Source organism: Netta rufina, assembly GCF_964035555.1.
Source record: "Netta rufina genome assembly, chromosome: 15".
In the NCBI taxonomy this organism is placed as follows: Eukaryota; Metazoa; Chordata; class Aves; order Anseriformes; family Anatidae; genus Netta; species Netta rufina.
Genome location: NC_140138.1, coordinates 15,658,196 through 15,680,240, shown reverse-complemented (window position 1 = coordinate 15,680,240; position 22,045 = coordinate 15,658,196). Strand labels below are relative to the sequence as shown.

General features: G+C 55.5%; 2 protein-coding genes across 4 annotated transcripts in view; one reads left to right on the top strand and one right to left on the bottom strand.

Annotated features, from left to right (window-relative positions):
- EPN2 (epsin 2) overlaps positions 1 to 3,432 on the bottom strand; it is a 42,976-nt gene extending 39,544 nt beyond the window's left edge. For all 3 annotated transcript variants that reach the window (XM_084296008.1, XM_084296010.1, XM_084296009.1), the window contains exon 1: positions 3,302 to 3,432. The gene's annotated coding sequence lies outside the window, so the exon portion shown is untranslated. The remainder of the gene's footprint in view (positions 1 to 3,301) is intronic.
- Positions 3,433 to 17,203: 13,771 nt separating this feature from the next.
- GRAP (GRB2 related adaptor protein) lies at positions 17,204 to 21,467 on the top strand (the record flags this gene model as incomplete). Its single annotated transcript, XM_084296237.1, has 5 exons — positions 17,204 to 17,281; positions 18,303 to 18,400; positions 19,508 to 19,630; positions 20,628 to 20,796; positions 21,282 to 21,467. 5 exons carry the CDS (start codon positions 17,204 to 17,206, stop codon positions 21,465 to 21,467), a joined length of 654 nt encoding a protein of 217 aa, XP_084152363.1.
- Positions 21,468 to 22,045: the final 578 nt, after the last annotated feature.

Sequence of the window (22,045 nt, the reverse complement as noted above, 5' to 3'; positions counted from 1 at the left end):
CCTGTGCAGTACAGTTTGAGGGAACTCAGCCTCAGTAATTTCATTTTCCCTCTCCTTAGCAACTACCTACAACTTCCAAGCACTTGCAAACTATTTTGCCTCATCAACAGTTTAGACCACCTTCATAAAATCAAACCCCACATTTGAAAACCCGAGCCAAAATGTTCTTTGCAAGATGTCAAATAAGCCAGTACCAACTTTCTACAACTTTCTGCCTCCTGCACCACTCCCCAAGAGGCTGAACTGCTACAGCCATGTAGTTCTAGATTCATCCTAAAGCCTACAGCCTCGGAGTCCACTTATTCTGTTATACAAGCATTCTAAATTTATTTTTCACCCCATAGAATAGGAAAGCAATCCTATCCCAGCCATCAAGAGTGATTAATGCTGCGATTTTCTGTAAGGTCTGCTATTCAGCACGTAGCAGTATGCAACCGAACTGGCGTATGGCAGTGCTAGCGGACCTACAATTAGAACTAGGAGGTTTTATTCTAAAGGACAGCTCACATGTTGTTCTCCTCCACAGTGTCTCATGCTTGTTTAATGAGCAGCTAGGCTACTGAAATACACAAAAAACCACCGCTCTTTGAAGCACTTAAGACAGCAGGATACTGGTACGTTTCGATACTTTCCCTGCACAGATCAGAGCAAGGCAGAGGGGGGAAAAAAGCACATTACAGGCATTCATACAAACCAGACACCTTTCATTTTCTATTAGCAAGAATCCCAAGAGACAATTTAGCACTCTGCAAATATGGCACTGGAAGACTGGGAAGTTGTTTCCTGAGCACCAGTCATTACACAAAGATTTTCAGAGGAACTCACAGTCTTCAGGGCCAGGCAAAACCAACAGCCACTTCCCCCCTCCTACACATGAGACCCATGAAGAGCAACATCACGAATATCATAGCTATTCGGTAATAGATTTCTCCTAAGACAGATTAAAATTTAATGGTTCCTTAAAAAAAAGAAGCACCAATTTCTCTACCCAGCAAGACTATCAGCATTTTTATGAAGTAACAAATTAGGCCTTTGGCGTTTTGCAGCAGCGATCCAAGATTTGAGGCTTCTCAAAAGCTCCAAGTTTTAAAGCAATCAAATGTCTGACAGCTGGAATGAAATTAGCATGATTAACCAGTTATGTAAATAATGATGCGGTCGGTACAAGCACAATTCATTTATGCTCATTGCATTATACAGCTTGCACTGGACATCAGATGTTTGTCAACTATTCATTAAAAGTGACTGTAAGAATAATGGACGTGAAAAACACCACGAGCACTACCAGCCACGGCACCTGACAGCCCAGGGCTCAGATCAGGGCTCTCCTACCAGCACGGAACAACAAGGCAACTTCTAAATAACCCTTTTCTTCCCCAGTCATCACCCAAAGCTATCTACCTCCTACCTAAGGAACAGGTCTTTTTTTTTCCTCTTTTTTTTTTTCTTCTTCCTAAACAGAGAGGTCCAACCTGCAAGAACCTTCATTTCTTAACGGCAGGCGTTATTTTTCAGCTGTCAGCACAGGGAGAAGTCTGCTACCCTAGGCTGCCGCGTAGGAGAACCATCGTCACGGCAGGATGATGCCGCATAGTTGTTTTATGACATCAAGGAAGTTGCAATCAGCAGCAGCAAGTCAAACTTCCTGAAGTATAACTCGCCGTCAGCTCAGCCTTATCAGAATCCGTCTTCAGGAATGCATACTCATGGTTAATTTGTACTCGGTAATTTTCGATAACGCGGTTAAATATTTAATATACGGCAGATTATCTTTAAAACTCTGTCTAGCTGGTTTACCGTGACCCCGAGTTTGCGAGAGAAAATTTATCAGAAGTTTTGATTCTTCACAATGAAACACTATACGTGAGCCTGTTTGGAAATAATGTATCTGGGAATCTGCCAAGACAAACAGATTTAGAAGCACTTCCTAAACAGGCCCTATTTTGCTGAAGATATTGTCAAGATATATTTGTATTTTAATTAAAAATCATTCTAACATCTTATATTTCAAACCTCAGCAATCCAGTTTTCTCTGACCTTGTCTTGCATAAAACACAGCAATACCGAATTATGCAAGAGTTCCATATTACCATAAAATATGTATTACAGTGGAGAGAATAATAAAACTGAACCTTGTGGCCTGATTTGCATTTTGAACTCCTAAAGTCAGTCTCCACAGTCTGCAACACCCGCAACACGGCTTAGCAATCAGAACCAGTCTGTATCTCCCGGTGAAAACGCAGGATTCGGCGAATTTGCTTAGAAAAATTACCAAAAAGCAGCATGTCCAATTTGCGGGGATTTAAAACACAACTCAGCTTTCCAGATCGGCGATAAGGAAGGGGAAGGGGGGAAGGAAGCGTTACACGCCCCTTAGCCAAATAAAATCGAGACCAAATATCTGCTATCGATACGCCCCGCAGCTTGAAAATCGGCAAGGCTCATTGTTGGCAGCCCGTAATAATCCCCGTGCAAACACAATTCACAGCTGCGATACCGATTAATACGGCAACGCTAACTGCTCGAGACCGATCCGTAGCATCAGATCTAGCGCGGGCAGGGCGTTAAGAAAGGGAAAAATAAAAAATACATAAAAAAGGAAGATCTCAAATGGATTTAAAAAAATAAATAGATGAGAGCAGCATTCCGCATGCGTTGGGGAACCCGGGCTCCGCGCCCCTCAGGGGGATGCGGGGCCGAGGGTTGGGTCTGAAGGGTCTTGGGGTCGAAGGTTTGGGGGTCTGGGGGTTTTAGGGTCTGAGGGTTTTGGGGTCTGGGGGTTTTGGGGCCGGTTTCCCCCCACCGTTCCCGGCCCGGGGGCGGCCCCGGGGCGCAGTCACCTTTCCCGGCAGCTCCTGGCAGTGCCTCCTGCTCGCAGCCGGGGCTGCCATGATGGCCAGGAACTGTTGCTAGCGACCTAATGGAGACAACAAAAGGCCGCCCAGACCCCGCTGGGGGCTTCCACCGTCGCCACCACCCGCTCACAGGGGACCCCAGGACGGACAGACGGACAGACAGACAGACGGGCCCCTCCCCAGCCGCCCACCCCCCCCCTCCAGGGCCCGGCCCGGCCCTAACCCCACCACCGGGCCCCGCTCCCCACCACGGGGAGGCCTCGCAGCCCCTCACGGAGGGGCCTTGCCCGTACCCCGACTCCCTGAAGGAGGGAGCAGGCCCCGGGGATGGGGAGGGGGGGTGGGGGAGCACCGGAGGGAGAAAGGGAAGGAAAATAAAGCGGCTTCCTTCACCACCACCACCACCCCCCTCCACCCCGAGAACAACCCGCTTTTCCCGCACTCACCTGGCGCTGCGTGCTGAGGGGGGAGCGGGGAAGGGGCTGCGGGGGGGGGTGTCGCGATGTCCCGGTGCCCAGCCGCCGCCGCCGCCGCCTCTGGCTGGGTTTGACACCCACACGCACCATCCAACATGGCGGCGGCCGGGAGGGAGGGAGGGAGGGGGGGGGAGGAGGAGGCGGAACCGGCGGCCGAGCGCGGCCCCGAGGCGCGGCCCCCGGTCGTCGGGCGCGGCGGGGAGTGGAGTTAGGGAAGGAGAAAAGGAGGAAAAATAAAAACCAAAAATGAAGTGAAAATCAAAAAGGCGCTCTCCTTCCGCACGCCCCTCTGTTTCCTCGCTCTCCTCTTCCTCCTCGCTCTCCTCTTCCTCCTCGCCCTCCTCTTCCTCCTCGCCCCCTCAGCCGGCCATGGCGGGCTCGCCTCACGGCCCTCTCCTCACGGCCCGGCCCGCCCTCAGGCCGCGACCCCCCTGCCCCGAGGGCGGACATTTCCTTCTCCTCAGGAGGCGGCCGAGCCCCCAAAGGACCGTCACTGCTGCCCACAAGCAGCCCCTGGGGCTCCCCCTTCTCCTCGTCCCCCCTCAGGATGGGGTGCAGTGTGATGGCATTTGGGCATTTAGGGGTGGTTCAGGGTTGTCCCCCCCTCACGATGAGGTGCAAAAGGATGGCGTTTTGGCAGTTAGGGGCACTCCTGGGTCATCCCCCATCACAATGGGATGCAAAATGATGGTATTATGGCATTTAGGGGCACTTCTGGGTCGACCCCCCTCATGGGATGCAAAAGGATGGCACTTTGGCATTTAGGGACACTGCTGGGTCATTCCCCCTCACGATGGGATGCAAAAAAAATGGAATTTTGACATTTAGGGACACTTCTGGGTCATTTCCCCTCAGCTTGGGATGCAAAAGGATGGCAATTTGGCATTTAGGGACGCTTCTGGGTCATCCCCCCTCATGGGATGCAAAAGGATGGCACTTCGGCATTTAGGGACACTTCTGGGTTGTCCCCCTCACATGCAAAATAAAATTGCAAAATAAAATTTGAATTTTGGCATTTAGGGATGATTCTGGGTGGCGGTGGGGAGTGTGTGTTAAGGGAGCTGCAGGCAGACCTTGGTGGTCACGCCAAGGGGAGCTGCGCTGTGGCAGTGGGAGTGTGGCAGGAGGAGCCGGGCAGTCTGCAGCTTGCGTTCTTCCCCTTTCGGAGCAATGACCAAAGCAGTGCCCCGGATCATAGGTTGGGAGAGGTCTCCTCGCGGTTCTGAGTGTTTGTTCCCATCATAAAACCGTGAGACAATTCGAGGAAACGGGACGTGGCTGTTCTGGAGACAGCGAGGGTCGGTGCGGGTCAGGAGGGAAGCTGGCTAGCAGGGCTCGGCTCATATTAGCACAGCTGGCTCCAGGTAGCACTACGGGTCATTTAAAACCCAAATTCCTGAGGAATCTTGCCTTATTAAAACACAATAAAACAAAGGGAATCAGAGCAAAACCCAGTGTGTAAGGCTGTGCTTTTCAAATGAAAAAAAGCCAGGCCGCACACTCCAAACTTAGAGCCCAGCCCTTCTGTCCTCAGAGCTGGTAGCAAAATTCCCCCTGACCTCAATCTGAGAAGGATCGAGGTTTAAATACTGAAGAACATGGACTGCAGCAAAGCAGAGTAAGCTGCATTAAAAGGAACTTGTTTTAGAAATGCTGCGAGTCCAAGTGCTTTGAATACCATCTGGTAGCTGGGAAGCCAAGTCTTCTGCAGCTAGCTGCAATAGTGGCTTAGCTGTTAACCTTGAGCTAGGAGAGCTAAGCAGAATGAGATTCTGGGTGAAAAAATAAAGCATCTGCAAGCATCTGACACTATCAGCAGGAGCTGAAAGAATACTTCCCTCTTTTTGTCTTTAGAAGAAATGGCAATGGTGGAAAACTAATGTTTCAGTGCATGTTCATTAATCCTAATGATTAGGTGCTGACAGCTCTAAAGAACAAGAAAAAAGCTCTTGTTTAAAATAACATGTGCAGAATAAAAGTATTCCTGCTGCCTTCTCTCCTGCCTACCTGCTCTCCTGTGGACAGACAACTCTCAAAAACAGGTGGGAGTTTCTTCTCCGCTTCCAGCTCCATCCCAGACATTTCTTGTGTTCTGTCTACAGAGCAAGTGTACAAATAAACGAACCTAGCAAAGAACTCCTACAGCTGGCACACCTGCATCAACAAAACTATTTTCTATCAACCAGATCAAGTCACTCAGCATGGGCAAAACAAGCCACCCAAGTAAAACTAAGCTCTTTTTTATTACACTTGTGTTAACACCTTAAATCGCGGTGTTTGTGCTAGGCTGGCCATGTTGCCCAAATCAATACAGCTGCACCAGGAGAGATTTGCCCAGGCTGCAATAGGACCATCCCTTCTGGCGGTCTCCTGAGGACACCCACAGCGGGCACAGACTTGCTGCAGTGGATATGGGGCCCTTCTTGCATATCAGCCACAGCAGGTCACTGCCACTTGTCCTGTGAGTTTAAACCCAGGTGCTAGTGTAGCAAACTTTCCTCCCCAGTTTTGTCCTCTGAACAGGCTGTACCACGCCTTGGATGTTGACCCATGACACTCTATCAGGTTGTTCACAGCACGTTTCAGTTGTGTTGGCAGAGCCAGAGTTCAAGGCCATTATTGCAACATGACTTCAGCATCAGAAGCCGATAACCATGGCTTCTCCTCAGTAACTGCTTCGGCAGCAGAGCAGCCCACGTGGAGAAGGCAGATGGAGGCAGCGAACCCAACAAGTGGGAGTAAAGGGGCCTCCACGCCACAAGGAGCACAAGGATAATGTGAGGGGCTGCAGCGTGATGCCCGGTATGCAGGAGACTCTTCAAGCAGAGACGAGACAGGCACAGCCTCTCCCAGCTCTGCCCGGCCACAGCTGCCCTCCTACCTAACCTAGCAAAAAGCGGCTGCCAGGAAGCCCCAGGAGGGCCTGTTCCACAGCCATAATGTGAATATCGCCCACACAGCAACTGCCGCCACGTGGGGCTGAGCACACCACTAATTAGCTAATGAGTTTGTTCCAAATGTCTGGCCACAGTGTGACTGACAACAGGAACAGCACTTGAGAAGCACTGAACAATGACAAGTACATTCGTCTCTTCTCGGTGACCCCAGCCCCGCATTAACAAATAGGTCACAAACAACAGTGCTTTACAGTGATCTAATCCTCCAGCCATATGTCGGCTGACCGAAAAAAAAAATACAGAAAAAAAAAGCTGCACGGAGAATGCCAAAAAGCTCTGCAAAAAAAATTCTAAGGAAAACTCGATAAATATATCCCTGCAGTTTGAAATTTGATTTCCTCACTCTATTGTTTCTCATTTCCTGAGAGCTGGCTTGGAGGATCACATTTTCTGCTTCTGTCTCCAGTGCTTGTAACCAAACAAGACTGAATCTCATTATCCTGATGCATGGCTCTAGCTGCATGCAATTCAATCTCTAAATCACAGTCATTTTTGCTCCATTACCAATTTCCCTTCCCACTCCTAACCTATAGGTCTTCAAAGGAATCAATTCAAAAATAGACTAGCATCATCTAATGAAGGTGTTTAATGCTCGGCATTTAACTCGTTATTAAGCAGCCAAGCAAGAACCTGCTTGATGTATCAGGAGGTTGGGCACCCTCTGCTCACACTGATTCCAGTGGGAGCCTGCATTTCTCAGCATCCCTAGGAAGTCAAAGGCTCCTGCATGGGGTAAAATAAGGACTCGAATCCTTGAGGACCCAATTTTGGAAATCTAACTAAATGAGAATATGGGCAAATGCAGTCATTATTGGCCTCAGAGCCAAAGAAGCAAGACATTTCTCAGCAAGCACAGTCTCTCTTCTAAATTTTCTGAGCCATCTGCATATTGCTGACAGTGATATGGAATATATTCAGATTTATACGAAGTGATGTTCACCTCAGATTATTCCCTCCTGGAGTCATGAATCTTTAGCTGAAATATGCAAACTCTGAGTGATAGGGGTGTCTGCTTTAAATGGATGCAGGGATCCACAGGGTCAGCAGCCAGACCACATCTATAGGGTTTGTCTGAAGCTGAGGAGGACCAAAATAAATTTATTTCATATCAGGTATAGTCTGGATTAGATTATTTTCTTTAAACATCATCTACATTTTAAAAATGTATAGTTACAAAGAGCAAAATCAGGAAGATGAATAGGGAAGAGTGTGCCCCAATAAATCCATGCCTGAGTTCAGCTGGAAACAACCCAAGTTTAATCAAAATAGAGCACATTTACGGCCAGCATGATGGTTTTAGTTTCATTTGTGACGCAGACAAACTTGTAGAACTGTTTCCACTACTAAGCATTCATTCTGACATGTTCAAAATTAATACACCTCTAATATGGGCTTTCAAAACAGACCTTTTCTGAATACGTTAGCAGATTCATGAAAAGAAGGGAGAGAATGCAAGCCCAGCACATTGTTTTTTCTCAAAATGAATACAGTGACAGTGCAAGAGGCAGTGACATTTGAAATGTGCTTAGTTCTAGTAATTACCAAGTGGTGTGTTTCTTTAGAAGTTTAGGCCCTTCTCATCTGCGGGCACCTTCCCTCATTCCTTTCCCCTTACTGCTCCGTAGGTGCAATTTCTCCCTGTGCCACATCGAGAAGCCAAGGCCACTGCACTGCTTACACTAAAACTCACTGGAGCCTTAGGGTGAAATTCCACAAGTTTTAATTGACCCAAGTCAGGCTGCTGTGGTTTCTGCCCTTCCTCCACCACCCCCAGCACCCAGTCCATTCCCTCCCTACCACCAGGGCTGGTTAACACCAGCTGTGGTCAGAACTAATCACTTTTTTTGGGGGGAGGGTCACATTTCAGCCAGTTTAGCTCCCTGAACCAGCTCAGCAGAAGGTCAGATGAGTGCTCGTGTCAGCAGAAAGCCGGGGCCAGGACTCTGTCCATAGAGGACGTGTTTTTCTTCAGTCGGATACAGCCAGCGTGGCTTTGCTGCCTGTTCCCAGACTGGGAGCACTGGTACATCTGGGGCTGCCTGCACAATTCTGCATTTTTCCAGGGCATTTTTCCATGAAGACGGCCTCATTTTGCTACCGAGCGTTTCCACAGAGCGGGTCACCACGAGCCTTTAGCCCCGTGCTGGAGGACAAGGATTTGCTTGCGGTCAGTACAGCCCGTGCTGTCCCTCTTTTGGCTTCCTCCTCGTCGTGACGAGAGGACTTCCTGCCAGGAAGGGCCTGATCGGCAACGTCACCCGCCAGAGTTCCTCTTTATCACCGCAGCAGCCACCCAAAGAATGTCACCCGAAGAGTCGGGCCCTCCCTTTCGCCCCAGGCCCATCCTCAGACCCATCTGGGCCTCGTAATAGCAGGCCGACTGCAGGATGAGTGGTGGTGTTGTGCAAGGACCTCACGTGGCGAGAGATTACCCTCCCTCCTCCCAGATCTTCCTCACCTTGAGGGAAAACACCCTGCCAGGAGCTGTGCTGCTGGCTCCCAGCGCTTCCCTGGCGGTGGTCTCCTCTCCTGGTGGGCTGGGACAGCGAGCTAGGCTGCTCCCACCTCGATGAATAGGAAAAAAAGACTTCGTATGCTACAAGGGAAGTGGGGAGGAGAGCATTTTTCTGACAAATAAAATATACAACCAAGCAGGCAGCCCGTGAGAGCGGTGTCAGCTCTCAGCAGCAACCATAGCCATGGCAGAAAGACTGGAGTCCAAAAGTTTCATATTCAAGCACAAAAATTCAGGGCCTGTGAGCAAAGCACTGTCCTGCCCACCAGAGGACAAGCACAGTGATTCATCTGCCACTTACCTGGGGTGAATCAGGGGGAAAAAAGATTGAAATCAGTGTTATCACACCAAGGGGGTGCTCAGACATGGACCTGAGGCATCAGCTGGTCCAGAGAGCTTCCTGCATGTGTGCTCTTGTCCTGTAAATCACATCTGGCAAGCCACATCTGCCTATAGCCCTGAGAAATAAGCTTTATATATACAGCACATATCTCCAGCCATTTGTAGTGCAGAGATTTCATGCCATCGCTCTCAGTAGCGAAGACAGGACCCCTGGAGCAGGCTGAATACTGGAAGCCACAGACATTTTGAGCTCCCTCTTTTAAACCAGGGGATTGGTAATGCAGAGCTACTGAGCCCCTGGATTACAGCTGGATGCCCATCACCAATTATCACAGCTGAAAAGCTGGTGGCTTTTCCCTTGACAGATGAAAACTGAGGGCTGTCTCTTGGGTTTGTGTTTGCCCAGCACCACAGCAGTTGCTTAATTACTTGGCCCCATTTCGAGGTTTCTGATTCCCACTTCTGCAACTGAACTTCCCCAGTTCCCATGCTCACAAATCCAGTTGCCACTTTCACATCTGCATTCACGGTCACAACTCCTGGCTTGTCACTGCCGGCCGGTCACAGAGCATCTCATCCCCAACAGGTCTTCCCAGGTGATTTCCTAACGCAAAAAATAAACACCAGCGCAGATCTGTAAATACGCGGTCCCTGTGTAATCAACAAGCAGATTAAAAATCCACCAGCTGGGCTGGGAGAGATTCGTGACAAGCCATGAGGGCTTCATAGCACAAACACTGCAGGCAAGAAATGCTCCGAGCACACTCACTCCTAACACTATTTGGCTGAGCTGCTCCATGGATCAGTTGTGCTGGACAACTGCTCTGCCAGCCCCTGAACCAGAAGGCTCCTTTGGTTGAGACTGGCCTGTAAGGACAACCTGCATCTTCTACGATAGTTTCAGTAGCCATTTGAGCATGACAGCTGGCCAAGCAGGTTATAATTGTCTGTAATTAACACTCCTATGAGCTTCCACATTCTTAAGGCCTGAGTGAGGTGGAGAAAATACAAGAGTGCTCCCTGACTTTGTGAACAGTAGGGGAAGTCAAAGGAACCCCGCTCCCTTCTGAAGTCAAGCATTTCTTATCAGAGAAAGGATGAAGCAAGTACCAGCGCTGCTGGGAACTGGCTGTGCACGGCCCCGTTTCTTCTGGGGCACAAACCACAAGCTCAACCTCAAGCAAAAATAACTGCAAAGCAAGTTGCTACAGACCATGGGCTTCCTCTGTCCTTCAAGAAGCCTCTTTCAGCGCTTGCATGTCACTTCATGAGCCTGGAGGGGGGTGCAAGCTGTTACAACCACAGCAGATTTTAGCAATACTGAAAATGGCCTTTGTAGAGATGCGTGAACTGAATAACCTGCTTGGTAAGAGTGAAAGCCAAATAAGCCTGAACTGCCTTGCTGCTGAAAATCCCCCGTGGGTCACCAATGGGCTGGAAGAACAGCTCTGACACCTGCACAGCAAGACCTAACAGCGACTTATACTTGGAAGGGTCTTAACCACTTGGAAAGGAAGGGCTGTGTTTTACAAATGATTTCCTCCGCTGAAGCCACCAGTCCGGCTCCCAAGAGAAAAATGGGCAGATGCTTCCCTGTGAGCACTGCGTGTGCATTGCTCTCTATTGTTCCACTTGCAATTTTTCATTACAGACATTTGCAAGGAGTGGGTCTGCATCAGCTTTTCCTGCTTGCACTCCATTATCATGAGACAGAAATATGAGACTCGCATCTTCCCTCTGGGCAGGGCACCACATCCCATTTTGCACCACAATCAGAGCCTGGGGGAGGTGAAAAACTGAGAGGCTGCCATTCTCGAGTGCCTCTTTCAAGATTCATCTTATACACAAAGTCACAGCTGGTTCAGACACATCCAAGCTCCACACCACTGGGTCTTAGGAGAACAGAAGGAAATATTTGTTCACCCATTTCCAATATTTTTCCTCCATCATTCAACTATTGATCACTACCAGTGCTGGACATCATTAATTGCGAGCAGGAGAGATGTTCCTACCTTCCCATATGCTGCCCCACAGCTCTGCACATCAGACCTGCCCATATGTCATGCTTGGAAGCAGGGATAAAGCACAGCTTTCACATGCTGTCTCTCAGCTCTCCTGAGCAGGGCTGTCCTGGGCTGCTCCCCAAAGCTCCGTCTCCATATGCCTTTCCCCAGACTCTCCATTAACTGGCATGTTTTACATCCTCGAGGCCATCTAAGCCTTGTAGGCAGGTGGCATGCTTTTCCAGCCTTCAGCACCCGGGGTGTTCAGAGCCTGTCCTACACGGTAGATTTAAACACATGCTAAAATGATTTAGTGAAGCAGTAAATGTCACTGCCCTGGGGAGCCGGGAATAGTGCAGCTGCAAGCCACTGGAGGCTGCATTGCTGAGCCTGGCTGAGGGAGCAGCAAACAAACACCAGCTTGAGCTGCAGACCTTGGGTTAATCCCCAGAGGGGAAAAAAAAAGCAGGCACCGGGGCTGGAGTCCTTGCCTGGGCTGGTTTTGAGGGTCTCCCAGGAGAGACACCAGCTCTGTGCCTGGTGTGCTTGGTCCTGACCTTCCTCAGTTCCTCCAAGGAAGTCTGGAGCAGCTGAAATCCCAGTCCTGCAGCTGGTGGGACCAACAGGGCTGCCTGGTGTGATGCACTCGCCAGAAACCTCCCAAACCTTCCTCCAGCACAGCGGGAGAGCGGCATGCAACACTAATGCACCGAGATAACGTGCAGACACGATGCCCCGCCACATCCCCTGCTGCCTCATGGCAAGCTCCGAGCCAACAGGACACACAAAGCCCACGAGGACCAGGACTGTCAGCGAGCCGGGGCTCCCCAGCAAAACCCCAAAGCCAGCAGAAAGCAAAACCAGTTCCTCTTTCAGACCGAGAGGGGAAAAGAAAGGAAGGAAGATAGCAAAGCTGCGTTTCAGAAGCTTGCTGCCTGGTGAGCTGGAAGGAACACCCAGCTGGAGGGAATGCTTTATATAAACACAGACTCAGATTATTTTGCATATACTTTGCTGGGTATTGCAGGCGGATCTCAATGTATGCACATGCTGTACGTACACCTACATGGGAAAGGTTTTTACAGCTGTGCTGATGCTCGTGCCTTACGGCACTCGAGCTGAAGCCCTGGAGCTGCACCGCTCCTGGGCCATCGCCTTCACTGGGGGTGGCCCAGCACCCTGGATATCCCACCAAATCTTCCTTTGGAGCAAACGCTGTCATTTGCGGCACTGCAGGAACATTTCCAGGGAGAACAGTGCCCCAACTTCCCATTAAAAGTGAGGTATTGCCCTGTGTGAGTGCTGCACATGGCTTTTGCTAAGAAGCAGACAGCAAAAGCATGCATCCCAGGGCTAACCACTGGGCAGTGTCCCTTTAAAACAGGCCAGATCCTGCCTCATTTACACAGGCAGCTATCTGGCGAGGCTTCAGTGAAATTACCCTGGATTTCCACAGCCGATGTGTCAGAAATCACCATCTGACACAGCCCCAGGGAAGGATCCATCAGTTTTATTGTGGCCTCCTCCAGTCTTTGCTCACTCTTTCCTCCCGCCTTGTACAGGCGAAAACACCGCTTGGGAAAATGGCACGAGGCAGCGATGGTGTCCTTATTTAGCTGGATTTGCTACAAAAATGAAGGTGGTTATGTGGCCCTGTGTGGCTGGGGACTGACACTGCCATGTGCGTGGACTCCTCCTCACAGCCTCCAATGCTGTTGGCTCATCTCAGAGCAAGCTGCTGATGGGCTGGGCAGAGGTTTCAGAACTACTTCATCTCTCAACATTTCCTGAAGAGAGGCAGCTGGCGAGGGGAGAGAGGTCACAAACCCTCCTGAGACAGCTCACCCCTTTATCAGACCTCAGAGAGCCCCCACAAACCTGCCACCTCGAGGCCCAGACTACAGGAGGAGCTGCCCCAGACGCTGCAGCAGCGAAAATAAATCAGAGGAAAATGCGAGCCAGAGGGGGGGGACGACAACTCCTGCCTGCATCTCCTCTGTCCCCGCAGGAAAGGGCGGCGCGGAGCAGCCGGAGCATCCAGGGAATCCGCAGCTGCACCTGCATCCGCCCCGGCCAGACAGAAGGCCTCAGTGCTGCATCTCCCCTCCGCTTCCTCCCTCTTGTCTTCCTCATCCCTCTCCTGAATAGCCGGTTTCAGGAGGAGCACAGAGCCTGGATTCTCTGGTTTTTACGGCGCATCCGGCACCCGGTGAATTATCCCGGTGGGCGCCGCTCCAGCAGCCTCCCCGCTGCCCAGGGACACGGCCACACACACATCCTCCTCCCTCCGGGCACCCCAAATGGCCCCAGCGCCCCCATTTTTGCCCCTGGGGTTGACCAAACCCCTCTCCAAGCAGCACTACCCTCTGCAGGATGTCCTCAGAAAGCACCCACCCAAAATGATCCCCGAGCCACCCCAGCAGCAGAGGTCACCCCCACCCCTGCCTCCTGCACCCAGAGGACACCCCCTGAACGTGTTCCCCCTGCACAGCCCCACAGGAACCCCCCAAATCCAGCCCCCACGCGTGCAGTGGGTACGGTGCCGAAGGAGGAACCGCAGAGGCTCTTGCCGCGCTTCCAGAGGAAGGCGTGACGTGAGCTCGGGCTTAATTGGTTATTAATAACTTCTTTGTTAACAAGCCAGCCCTAAGGAGGAACCAAAATTGGGCTGCTTCTCCCAGCGAGAGCGCAGCCACCCCTCTGCCAGCCATCATTCACAAGAGCTGCCCAGACGTCCCCACTGAGTCACCGCAGCGGCAGCATCCCCTCACCTACGCACAAGGCTTCTCATTTTTTTATGCTTTTTTTTTTTTTAATCCTTTTAAATCCCAGAAAAATAACAGATGTCACCATTGAGGGGGAGCTTCTCAGAAGCTGTTCCTGCAGCGGGTTGTGTCAGGATGCGAGCACGCACACGGCTTCCCTGGCACGAGCCCTTCACGTGCCGCGGAGCCCTCCTGCCCCCTCCAGGAGCCTTCCTCCGGGGCAAACACCCCCCACACCCAGCCCCACACTAAAGGGATCCTTCTGATTTCTCTCCCCTGGAATTGAGCAGCAGGAGCCCTCCATCACCGTGCTGGCCCAGTGAGCAGCATCCTGGCCTCTCAACCCCAAAAACCCAGGGGTGCTCCCAAGGAGAGCCACAAAAACACAGCAGAGAAACGCCAGCCCCTGCACACACCGTGGCACCAGTCTAACCAGTAAGCATGGTTATGGGAAGCTCACCAAACAGGAGGGCTGGGTGCTGCGGTGGTTTCTCACCTCAGAAGCCTCCATCAGATATTTGCAGAGCAGCACCCAGCAGGTTCAGCAGAAAGCTTTTTTTAAAGCTTTTAGAGCTGGCACGACAAGACACTGCTCAGGCAGCCAAAAGCAGAGCGGGGTTGATTGGGAGGAGGAAGAAGGCAGCAGGTCCCAAAGTCAGCCCTATTGTGCAGAGCACCCCCCATTGACCAGCCCAAACCCAGCTGGGGGGTCTCCACCTCCTTTTGTAGGGTGCAGGGGGTGCCCGGCCCCCAGCTGCTGCTGGTTAACTCATTAACATCTACCCTCTCCACAAGTGATCATCACCAAGTGTCCATCGCAGCCATGTCCCTAAAACAAAACGAGGCAGTGCCTGTCCCCAGAGCCAGGCACGGGCACTGCTTGCACCCATCAGCCCCAAACCAGTCCCAAAAATGAGACCCCACACCCAGGCGCCCACCCGTGGGGTTCCCATTTCCCATCCCACTTACACCAGGATGCGCTCTGTGGGAAAAGCCGACTCCCAAACCTCACGCCAAGGGGAAGGGGCGATGGCAGCACCCACAGCACCCTCCTCTGCCTGTCCCCAGGGCCACAAAATTCCCCCATTTGCAGGCATAGGTGGCACCCACGGAGCTCATCCTCAGCCCTCGGGGTCTCCTCACAAGCCAGGCTGATGCTCGCAGCCCCTTGCTCCGTGCTGCAGGCCCTGACACCCACCTACAGTGACCACCCAGCACCCCTGGGACCCCCCCAAACCCCAGGGGGGTGCAGACCCAGGGCTCAGCACCCACCGGCTGCGGATGGAGCCGCAGGGACGGGCTCCTCCCTGTGCCAGTATGGTGTGTGCTGTAGGGATATGGATCCTTGGCAAAACACTAGAGGGAGAGAAAAAATATATATAAAAAAACTTGGTTTGAGGTTTTTTGGATGGCTCAGGCCCGTGGTTAGTCAGCTGCTGGCTCTAGGAGCTGAGTGCTGTGGGGTTCAGGGTGCTGTGGGGTCCAGGATCCCTCCAGGGGGGGCTCTGGGATGGGGCAAGAGTGGGGTGGGGGAGGTTTGGGGGTGCCCACGGGCAGGCAGAAGGGTTTCCCCGGGGAAGGAGGCAGCTGGAGGCTGGGAGGCAGCAGGCACCTCCAATTCTGCTGTACCGGGATGCTCCCCAGTGTCCCCAGTGTCCCCAGTGTCCCCAGTGTCACCCTGGATATTGCTGCCATCTGCTGGCAGGACCCAATCCTGCTCCGGTCCTGAGCGCAGCTGCTGCGCCGAGGCCGTGGGTGCCCTCTGTCACCCCGCAGGGTGGCGCAGCCCTGTGCCCAACACCCCAAGGCACCCCAAGCCATGACCCCAAGGAAGCCGGGCCCCAAAACGTCCCCATCGGGGCCATCATCCTGCTCCGCTCTGCCCCCAAACCCGCTGGGCACCCACCCAGCTCTCCAACGCCTCCGCGCCCACCTCTCCCTGACCCCTCCATCCCGTGCCCTTTGCAAGCAGAGGCAGAAGGGGCAAGGTCCAAATCCTCCTGCACGTGGGCTCAAAGCCCCTCTGACTGCCTCTATGGGGCGGTTTCTCCAGACACCACCCAGCCCTGCTCCCTCGGGGCTGTAGGGTCGGGACTCTCGCCCCACAGCTGAGCCCCAGCCCCGTCCCCTGGGTCCGGCTGGGCTGCGGTGACCGCGGGGCCTCGCCACATCCCGTCCTCCTCGTGACAGCGAGCACACACACCCAGTTCCCACGGCCCCCCCCCCGGCCTTTCCAGCCTCTCCTCTTCCCCTGGGACCATGCTGGGGATAATGGCCAGGGACCGGGGCACCACCGGCTGTGGGGACACCCAGGGCCACCCCGCTCATCCCTGTCCCCTTCCCATGGACACCGAGCACCGCGGCGCGTCCCTCCCCATGCAGATGGCAGCAGCTTCCTGCTGGAAAATGCCCAAACCCATCGGGAAGGACCGAGCCTCAGCTGTCCCCGGGTTAATTCCTCCCTGCACAGCAAAGCCAGCGCCCGGTGGATTTTCTGTGTGCTTCGTGCCACGGCCCACGCATGCGCCAGGAAGTTTTTGTGGTTGCGGCGACCTCGCTGGTGGTGCCCTGAGTGTGAGCCCTGCACACACGGTGCCTGCAGCCCACAAGAGCAGCAGGAAGTCATTTTGGTCTAAAAGGGATAGATTTTTTTTTTTTTTTTTTTCCTGCAAAAGGGAAGCTGGAAAAAAACAGCCCCCAAAACAGCCCCAAAAAGCCAGGAACAGCCACGCGGAAGCCTCGCCGCTTGGAGGCTGGCACCTGGCACGTTGTTTTCGGTCTGATTTCCAGAGAAACCAGGTGTGTGCATCCACCCCCTTTATCTCCTCCTCTGCCCATCCCTCTGCGATTGCATCCCCACGTCTGCTCAGAACCGTTCCCACCGAGCCACCTTCCACGGGCTGCCCCAGGGCGCTCAGCCCCTACGAGACATCAAAGCCTCCCCCAGCCGCTCTCACACGCTTCACCCACATCCTCGACCCACGCGCCCGGCCCGTCGCCATCCGATTTCCTTCCAAAATCCCACAGGTGCCAATAAACGGCCCGAGCAGGACCCTCCACCTCTGGGCAGCACCTCTGGGTGGCACATCTGGGCAGCCGTGCCCGCCGGCAGGCAGCACCCCTCGTGGTGCTCGCCGTTTCGCCCCGGTGGGGCGCTGACATCAGCGCGGTTTCCTGCCCGCCGGCAGCGCCGTGCGCCTGCCCCGTGCCCCACAGCCCCGTGCCGTGGGGCAGCGAGCCCCACGCAGCCCCGGGGGGCCCCCCGCTCGCACCCCACGGCAGCCAGCGGGATGGAGTCGGTGGCCCTGTACAACTTCCAGGCGACGGAGAAGGATGAGCTGCCCTTCCGGAAAGGGGACACGCTGAAGGTACGGGGATTTGGTGGCTGGGGGGGAAAGGAGAGGGTACGTAGGGTAATGCTGGTGCTTTGTTGCCTCTTTCGGGGTTTACATGGGGAGATGGAGCCGTTCTTTGGGGTTTTGGGGTGCAGAGCAGCATCCCCAGCAGCGGAGGGTACTGCTCGTCCGTGCCACCGGGGACATCTCCAGAGAGATCCTGGCTGGGATGCGGCACGCAGCCTCCCCAGCCATTGGGACATCGGTGGCACCAGCCGAGCTCTGTTTTGGGGCTGAAACACATTTTTCCCCTGCTCCACAACAACATCAAGGACCCCAAACACTCAGGTGCTTGTCTTTGGGGTAGGCTCAGCTGCCAAAAAACCTTCGGGGAGCCTCAAAACACCCCCAGACACCGCAGCCCCACTTATGGGAACAAGGATTCCCGCACCACACCACCGACCCCTCTCCACGGGGCTGATGCCACAGCACCGGGGGCTGCTCCTGGCCCCCAGCACCCTGCAGCACCCCCGGCCACGCAGCGGCACCAACCCCCGGGGACGACGAGGGCACAGCCATCACCCGGGGCCCCGAAGCTGCCGCACGCATCCCCCGGCCCTGCCTCCCCGGCGTGTTTTCCCCGCAGCCCTGTAGGGTTTCGGATCCTGTTTGCACAGCTGTGCAGCCGCCCCGGGCCCCTGCGTGGGAGGCTGGAAAATGGTGTCGCGCTCAAACGGGTGTCACAGCCCTCCTGCTCGCACCGGGACGCGTCCTCCCACGCTGCCGTCGCCCCCGGGGGACACGGGGCTGGCTGAAGCCCGGCTCCTCTGGGGGTGGGTTTTATCCCCTTTCCCTGGCCGGGGGTTTGGGGTGATGCCAGGCAGCCCAGGGATGAGCCAAACCCCAAACCCCCACACCGTGTCTTGGGTAAAATATCTGAGCCTTGGTCAGAGCCCCGGATTTTGGGGGTGTCACGGGACAGCTGACCCATGGGGGGGCCAGGATATAGGGATTTTGGCCAGGCTGATGCCTCTCTGCTCCTCTCCCTCCCCAGATCCTCAACATGGAAGATGACCAGAACTGGTACAAGGCCGAGCTGTACGGCTGCGAGGGCTTCGTCCCCAAAAACTACATCAAGATCAAGCCCCACCCGTAAGTACCACCCCGGCACCGATCCCAGCCGTGGGTCCCGGTGCCCAAATTTTGGCCACAAGCCGGGGTAGCCCCGCACGTGGGGAAACTGAGCCACGGAGCGATGGGTGGCAGTGCTGGGCGATCCTTTTGCCCTCGCCACCAAAGGTGGTGGCACACCCACGTACCCCAGACACACAGAAATTCGTCCTCGCGCCGGGCTGCCCGCTAAATAAATGATAATCGGGGAACAACAAAGTATTATGGGATTACAACTGCATTAGACACAATCCTATTACCGTCTTATTAAAGCCCGGCATAATTTATCCCTGTTTTAACCTGTGTTTTATGTATCATTATCCCCTGGTAAATCACATTTAAATGCCGTAGCGAAATCTGCTCGGGGCTGTGGCTGGGGAGCAGGAGCGTGGGCTGGGGGCACCCCGGGGCGGGCGCTGGGTGCTCGGGGAACGAGCCGGGCTGGGTGGGACCTGGCCTCCTGCAGGCTGGGGCCGGGTGATGCTTGGTGCTAAAGCCCAAAGGCTGTCAGCTCCCCGGTGGTTTTAACACGCAGCAGAGGCTCTGCCCGCTGCCTGCTGCCCCCAAATATTCGGGGGCAGCCTCGACGGTGATGGAGCCGGGGGATTCTCCCATCTCCCCTGCTCCTCCGGCTCGTTTTGGTGGCTTCACCCTTCAAGGTAGGGGTTTCTGCTCTGCAGATCCCCCCTGAACACCCCGCAGGGCTGTTCCTACCTCGGGCTGTGAGTTGTGGAGGGGGAAAGGGGGGCCCGTGGCACGGCGGGGGACGAGGCAGGGACAGGATGTGGTGGCTGCAGCGGTGTCCTTGCAAGGCCAATGCAGGACACGAGGGCACTTTGGTGCTTGCAGCACCCTGGGGTCCTCCCTGCCAAAGCAGCGTGGTCCCCGATCACATCAGGGTGGTGAAAGGGAAGGGGAAAACCTCAGCGGGTGGGTGCAGCCCCGCGGGGAGCCCAGGAACGGGATGGGGAGCTCCCACTTGAGCTCCCCCCGGGGCACAAAGCTCTCGGTGCCTCCATCCTGCGGGGTGGGGATTTGGCCCCGGGGCATTTATGGGGTCGGTGGTGCTGAGCCGGGTGCTTTTTACAGGTGGTACGCGGGCAGGATCTCCCGGCACCTGGCGGAGGAGCTGCTCCTCAAACGCAAATACCTGGGCGCCTTCCTCATCCGCGAGAGCGAGAGCGCCCCGGGGGAGTTCTCCGTCTCCGTCAAGTGAGTGCCCGCGGGGTGCAGGGGGGTGGGGAGCCCCCAGCCCCATTTTGGGGACCAGGAGCTGAAGGTGGGAGGCTGCCCTGGTGCAGAAGGGGATGCGTTAGGCAGCAGGGTGCTGAGCACGGCCTCGCACAGGCCTTCCTCCCCTTCCTCCCCTTCCTCCCACCCGCAGCGCCGCCGCTCCGCCTCCGTCCCCTGCGGTTTCCTGCGATGGGCCACGGCGCTGCTTTGCCCCCGTCTGCAGGTTGGGGTGCCCCCAAAGACAGCCAGGCAGGTAGCTACGGGGCTGGGTCCAAGCTGCGAGCGCACGGCCTGCGGGAACAACTCGCCCAGAGCATCACCCAGGGGACACATCCAGTGCCCCAGCAGCCCGGTGCCGCGGGGCCGAGGATTTTTGGCATCGGCAACCAGGGCTGCAAGGAGGTGTGCCAACAGGCAGAGCCTGCCCCGGGGGCTCTCGCCCCATTGCTGCCCCTTCCCTGCCCAGGGCCAGGGTGCAGGAGCCGGCCCCAGGCCAGCCAGGCACTTTCTCACGCTGCTAATCTCTAATTAAGCATTTAAGGAGGTTCTTGCCCATAATGAAAGGGAGCCGCGCTCTGCCCTGCGTCACCAGCGTGGCCCAGGCTCTGCCCCTGCCCGGGGCGCTGGCAGCAGTGGGGACATGCAGCAGCCCCATGCCAGCCCCACAGCACAGGGACCCCAAGCTGCCACCCCCAGGGACACCCCGAGGAGGTGCCAGCACATGGGGACAACGGGGGAAAACCCAGCCTGCTCCATCCTCCTGCGACTTGGGGTCTCTTGAGGCTCACCAGCACACAAACCTATGGCCACCCCACTATCCTACCTGTCCCCTGTGGGTGTTCAGGCCCCAAATACCACCGCCACCCCCAGCCAGGACAGGATGGGGGCGGCAAGTCCCCCAGGCAGCCCCTGGGCTCTGCATGCGATGCTGGAAGGGGTTTGGGTGCCTGGGGTCACATCCGTGCTCCATCCGCAGCTACGGGCAGCACGTCCAGCATTTCAAGGTGCTCCGGGAGCGCAACGGCAAGTATTTCCTCTGGGAGGAGAAGTTCAACTCCCTCAACGAGCTGGTGGACTTCTACAGGACCACCACCATCGCCAAGAAGCAGCAGATCTTCCTCCGGGACGACGACCAGAGCCCAGAGGTGCCACTGGGGGGGCCGTGGGGCCGAGAGGGGTGGCGTGGAGCGGGGCAGGGGGCACTGGACAGTCCCTCAGGATGGAGGTGACACCCAGGAGAGCCCGGTACCCGCAAAGCCGTGCCCTGGGGCAGTGATTGTGGAGGTGAAACGGGGTGCTGGGAGCTGGGTTAGGGGGGAGATGGGTGCCTCCGAGGGGCAGGGTGCCCAGGGGGCTCTGCTGACAGTGGGAACAGGGGCACTGCACCCCGGGGTCCTCCCCTGCACCCTGGGGTCCTCCTCTGCACCCCGGGTCTCCCTGTCTCTCCCCGTGGCAGGATTTGCTCCGTTCCCAACCCTAATCTTCAAAGCAGGTGCCCAAGCCCCCTCGTAATCCAGTCCTCACTGCACAGTGCCGCGGTGCCCCCCCCACTTTGGGGCCAGGGGAGCTGCCGGCAGCCGGGGGCCTCCCGTCCCCACCACTGACCTGCCTTGGACTTCCTTCCCTCCAGGTGAAGAGACCCAAATTCGTGCAAGCCCAGTTCGACTTCTCGGCCCACGACAGCTCCCAGCTGCCCTTCTACCGCGGGGACATCATCGAGGTGCTGGACTGCCCCGACCCCAACTGGTGGCAGGGGAAGATTTACGGGCGCGTCGGCCTCTTCCCCCGCAACTACGTCCACCCCCTGCGCAAGTGAGCTGCCCAAAAGCCCCGCTCTGCACCGTGCACGTGGCCCCCCCCCGTGTCCCCACGTTGTCCCCACACCGTCCCCGTGCCGCGTGGACTGCAGATCCCGGCGAGGGTCCTCCCACGGAGGCCGTGCCGGGGTGGAGGCCAGGCTGGCCAAGCTTCCACCCCGAGGCTGCCCAGCTCCCGGTGCCGATGAATAACCCTGCGGGAGGAAGCGTAGGGCCAAAAAAAAATCATTTTGAAATCAAAAAGGGCTTAAAAACTTCTCCGGAGCGGCCGAGGGGAGCAGCAGGAGCCCAGCTCGCAGCCTCCACCACCGCAGTCCCGTGCCCAGTAAATGGGAAACACCACGGCAGGCCCAGCCCGGGCTGGTTTCTTGCTGGGGCCGTGGTGTTTGGCAGCTCCTCGCCAGGACCTTTCGAAGCCCCTGCTCCCCGGAGAGCTGCAGGCAGCCAAAAAATGCCCGGGATGTGGCCAGGCTCGGTAACGCTGTGCAGGGTGCCAGGACTGGCTGCCCCGGAGGAATTCAGTCCTGCTGGTGCCGTTTGTAGCTGCAAAGTGTGGCTTTTTAATATTTTATTTAGA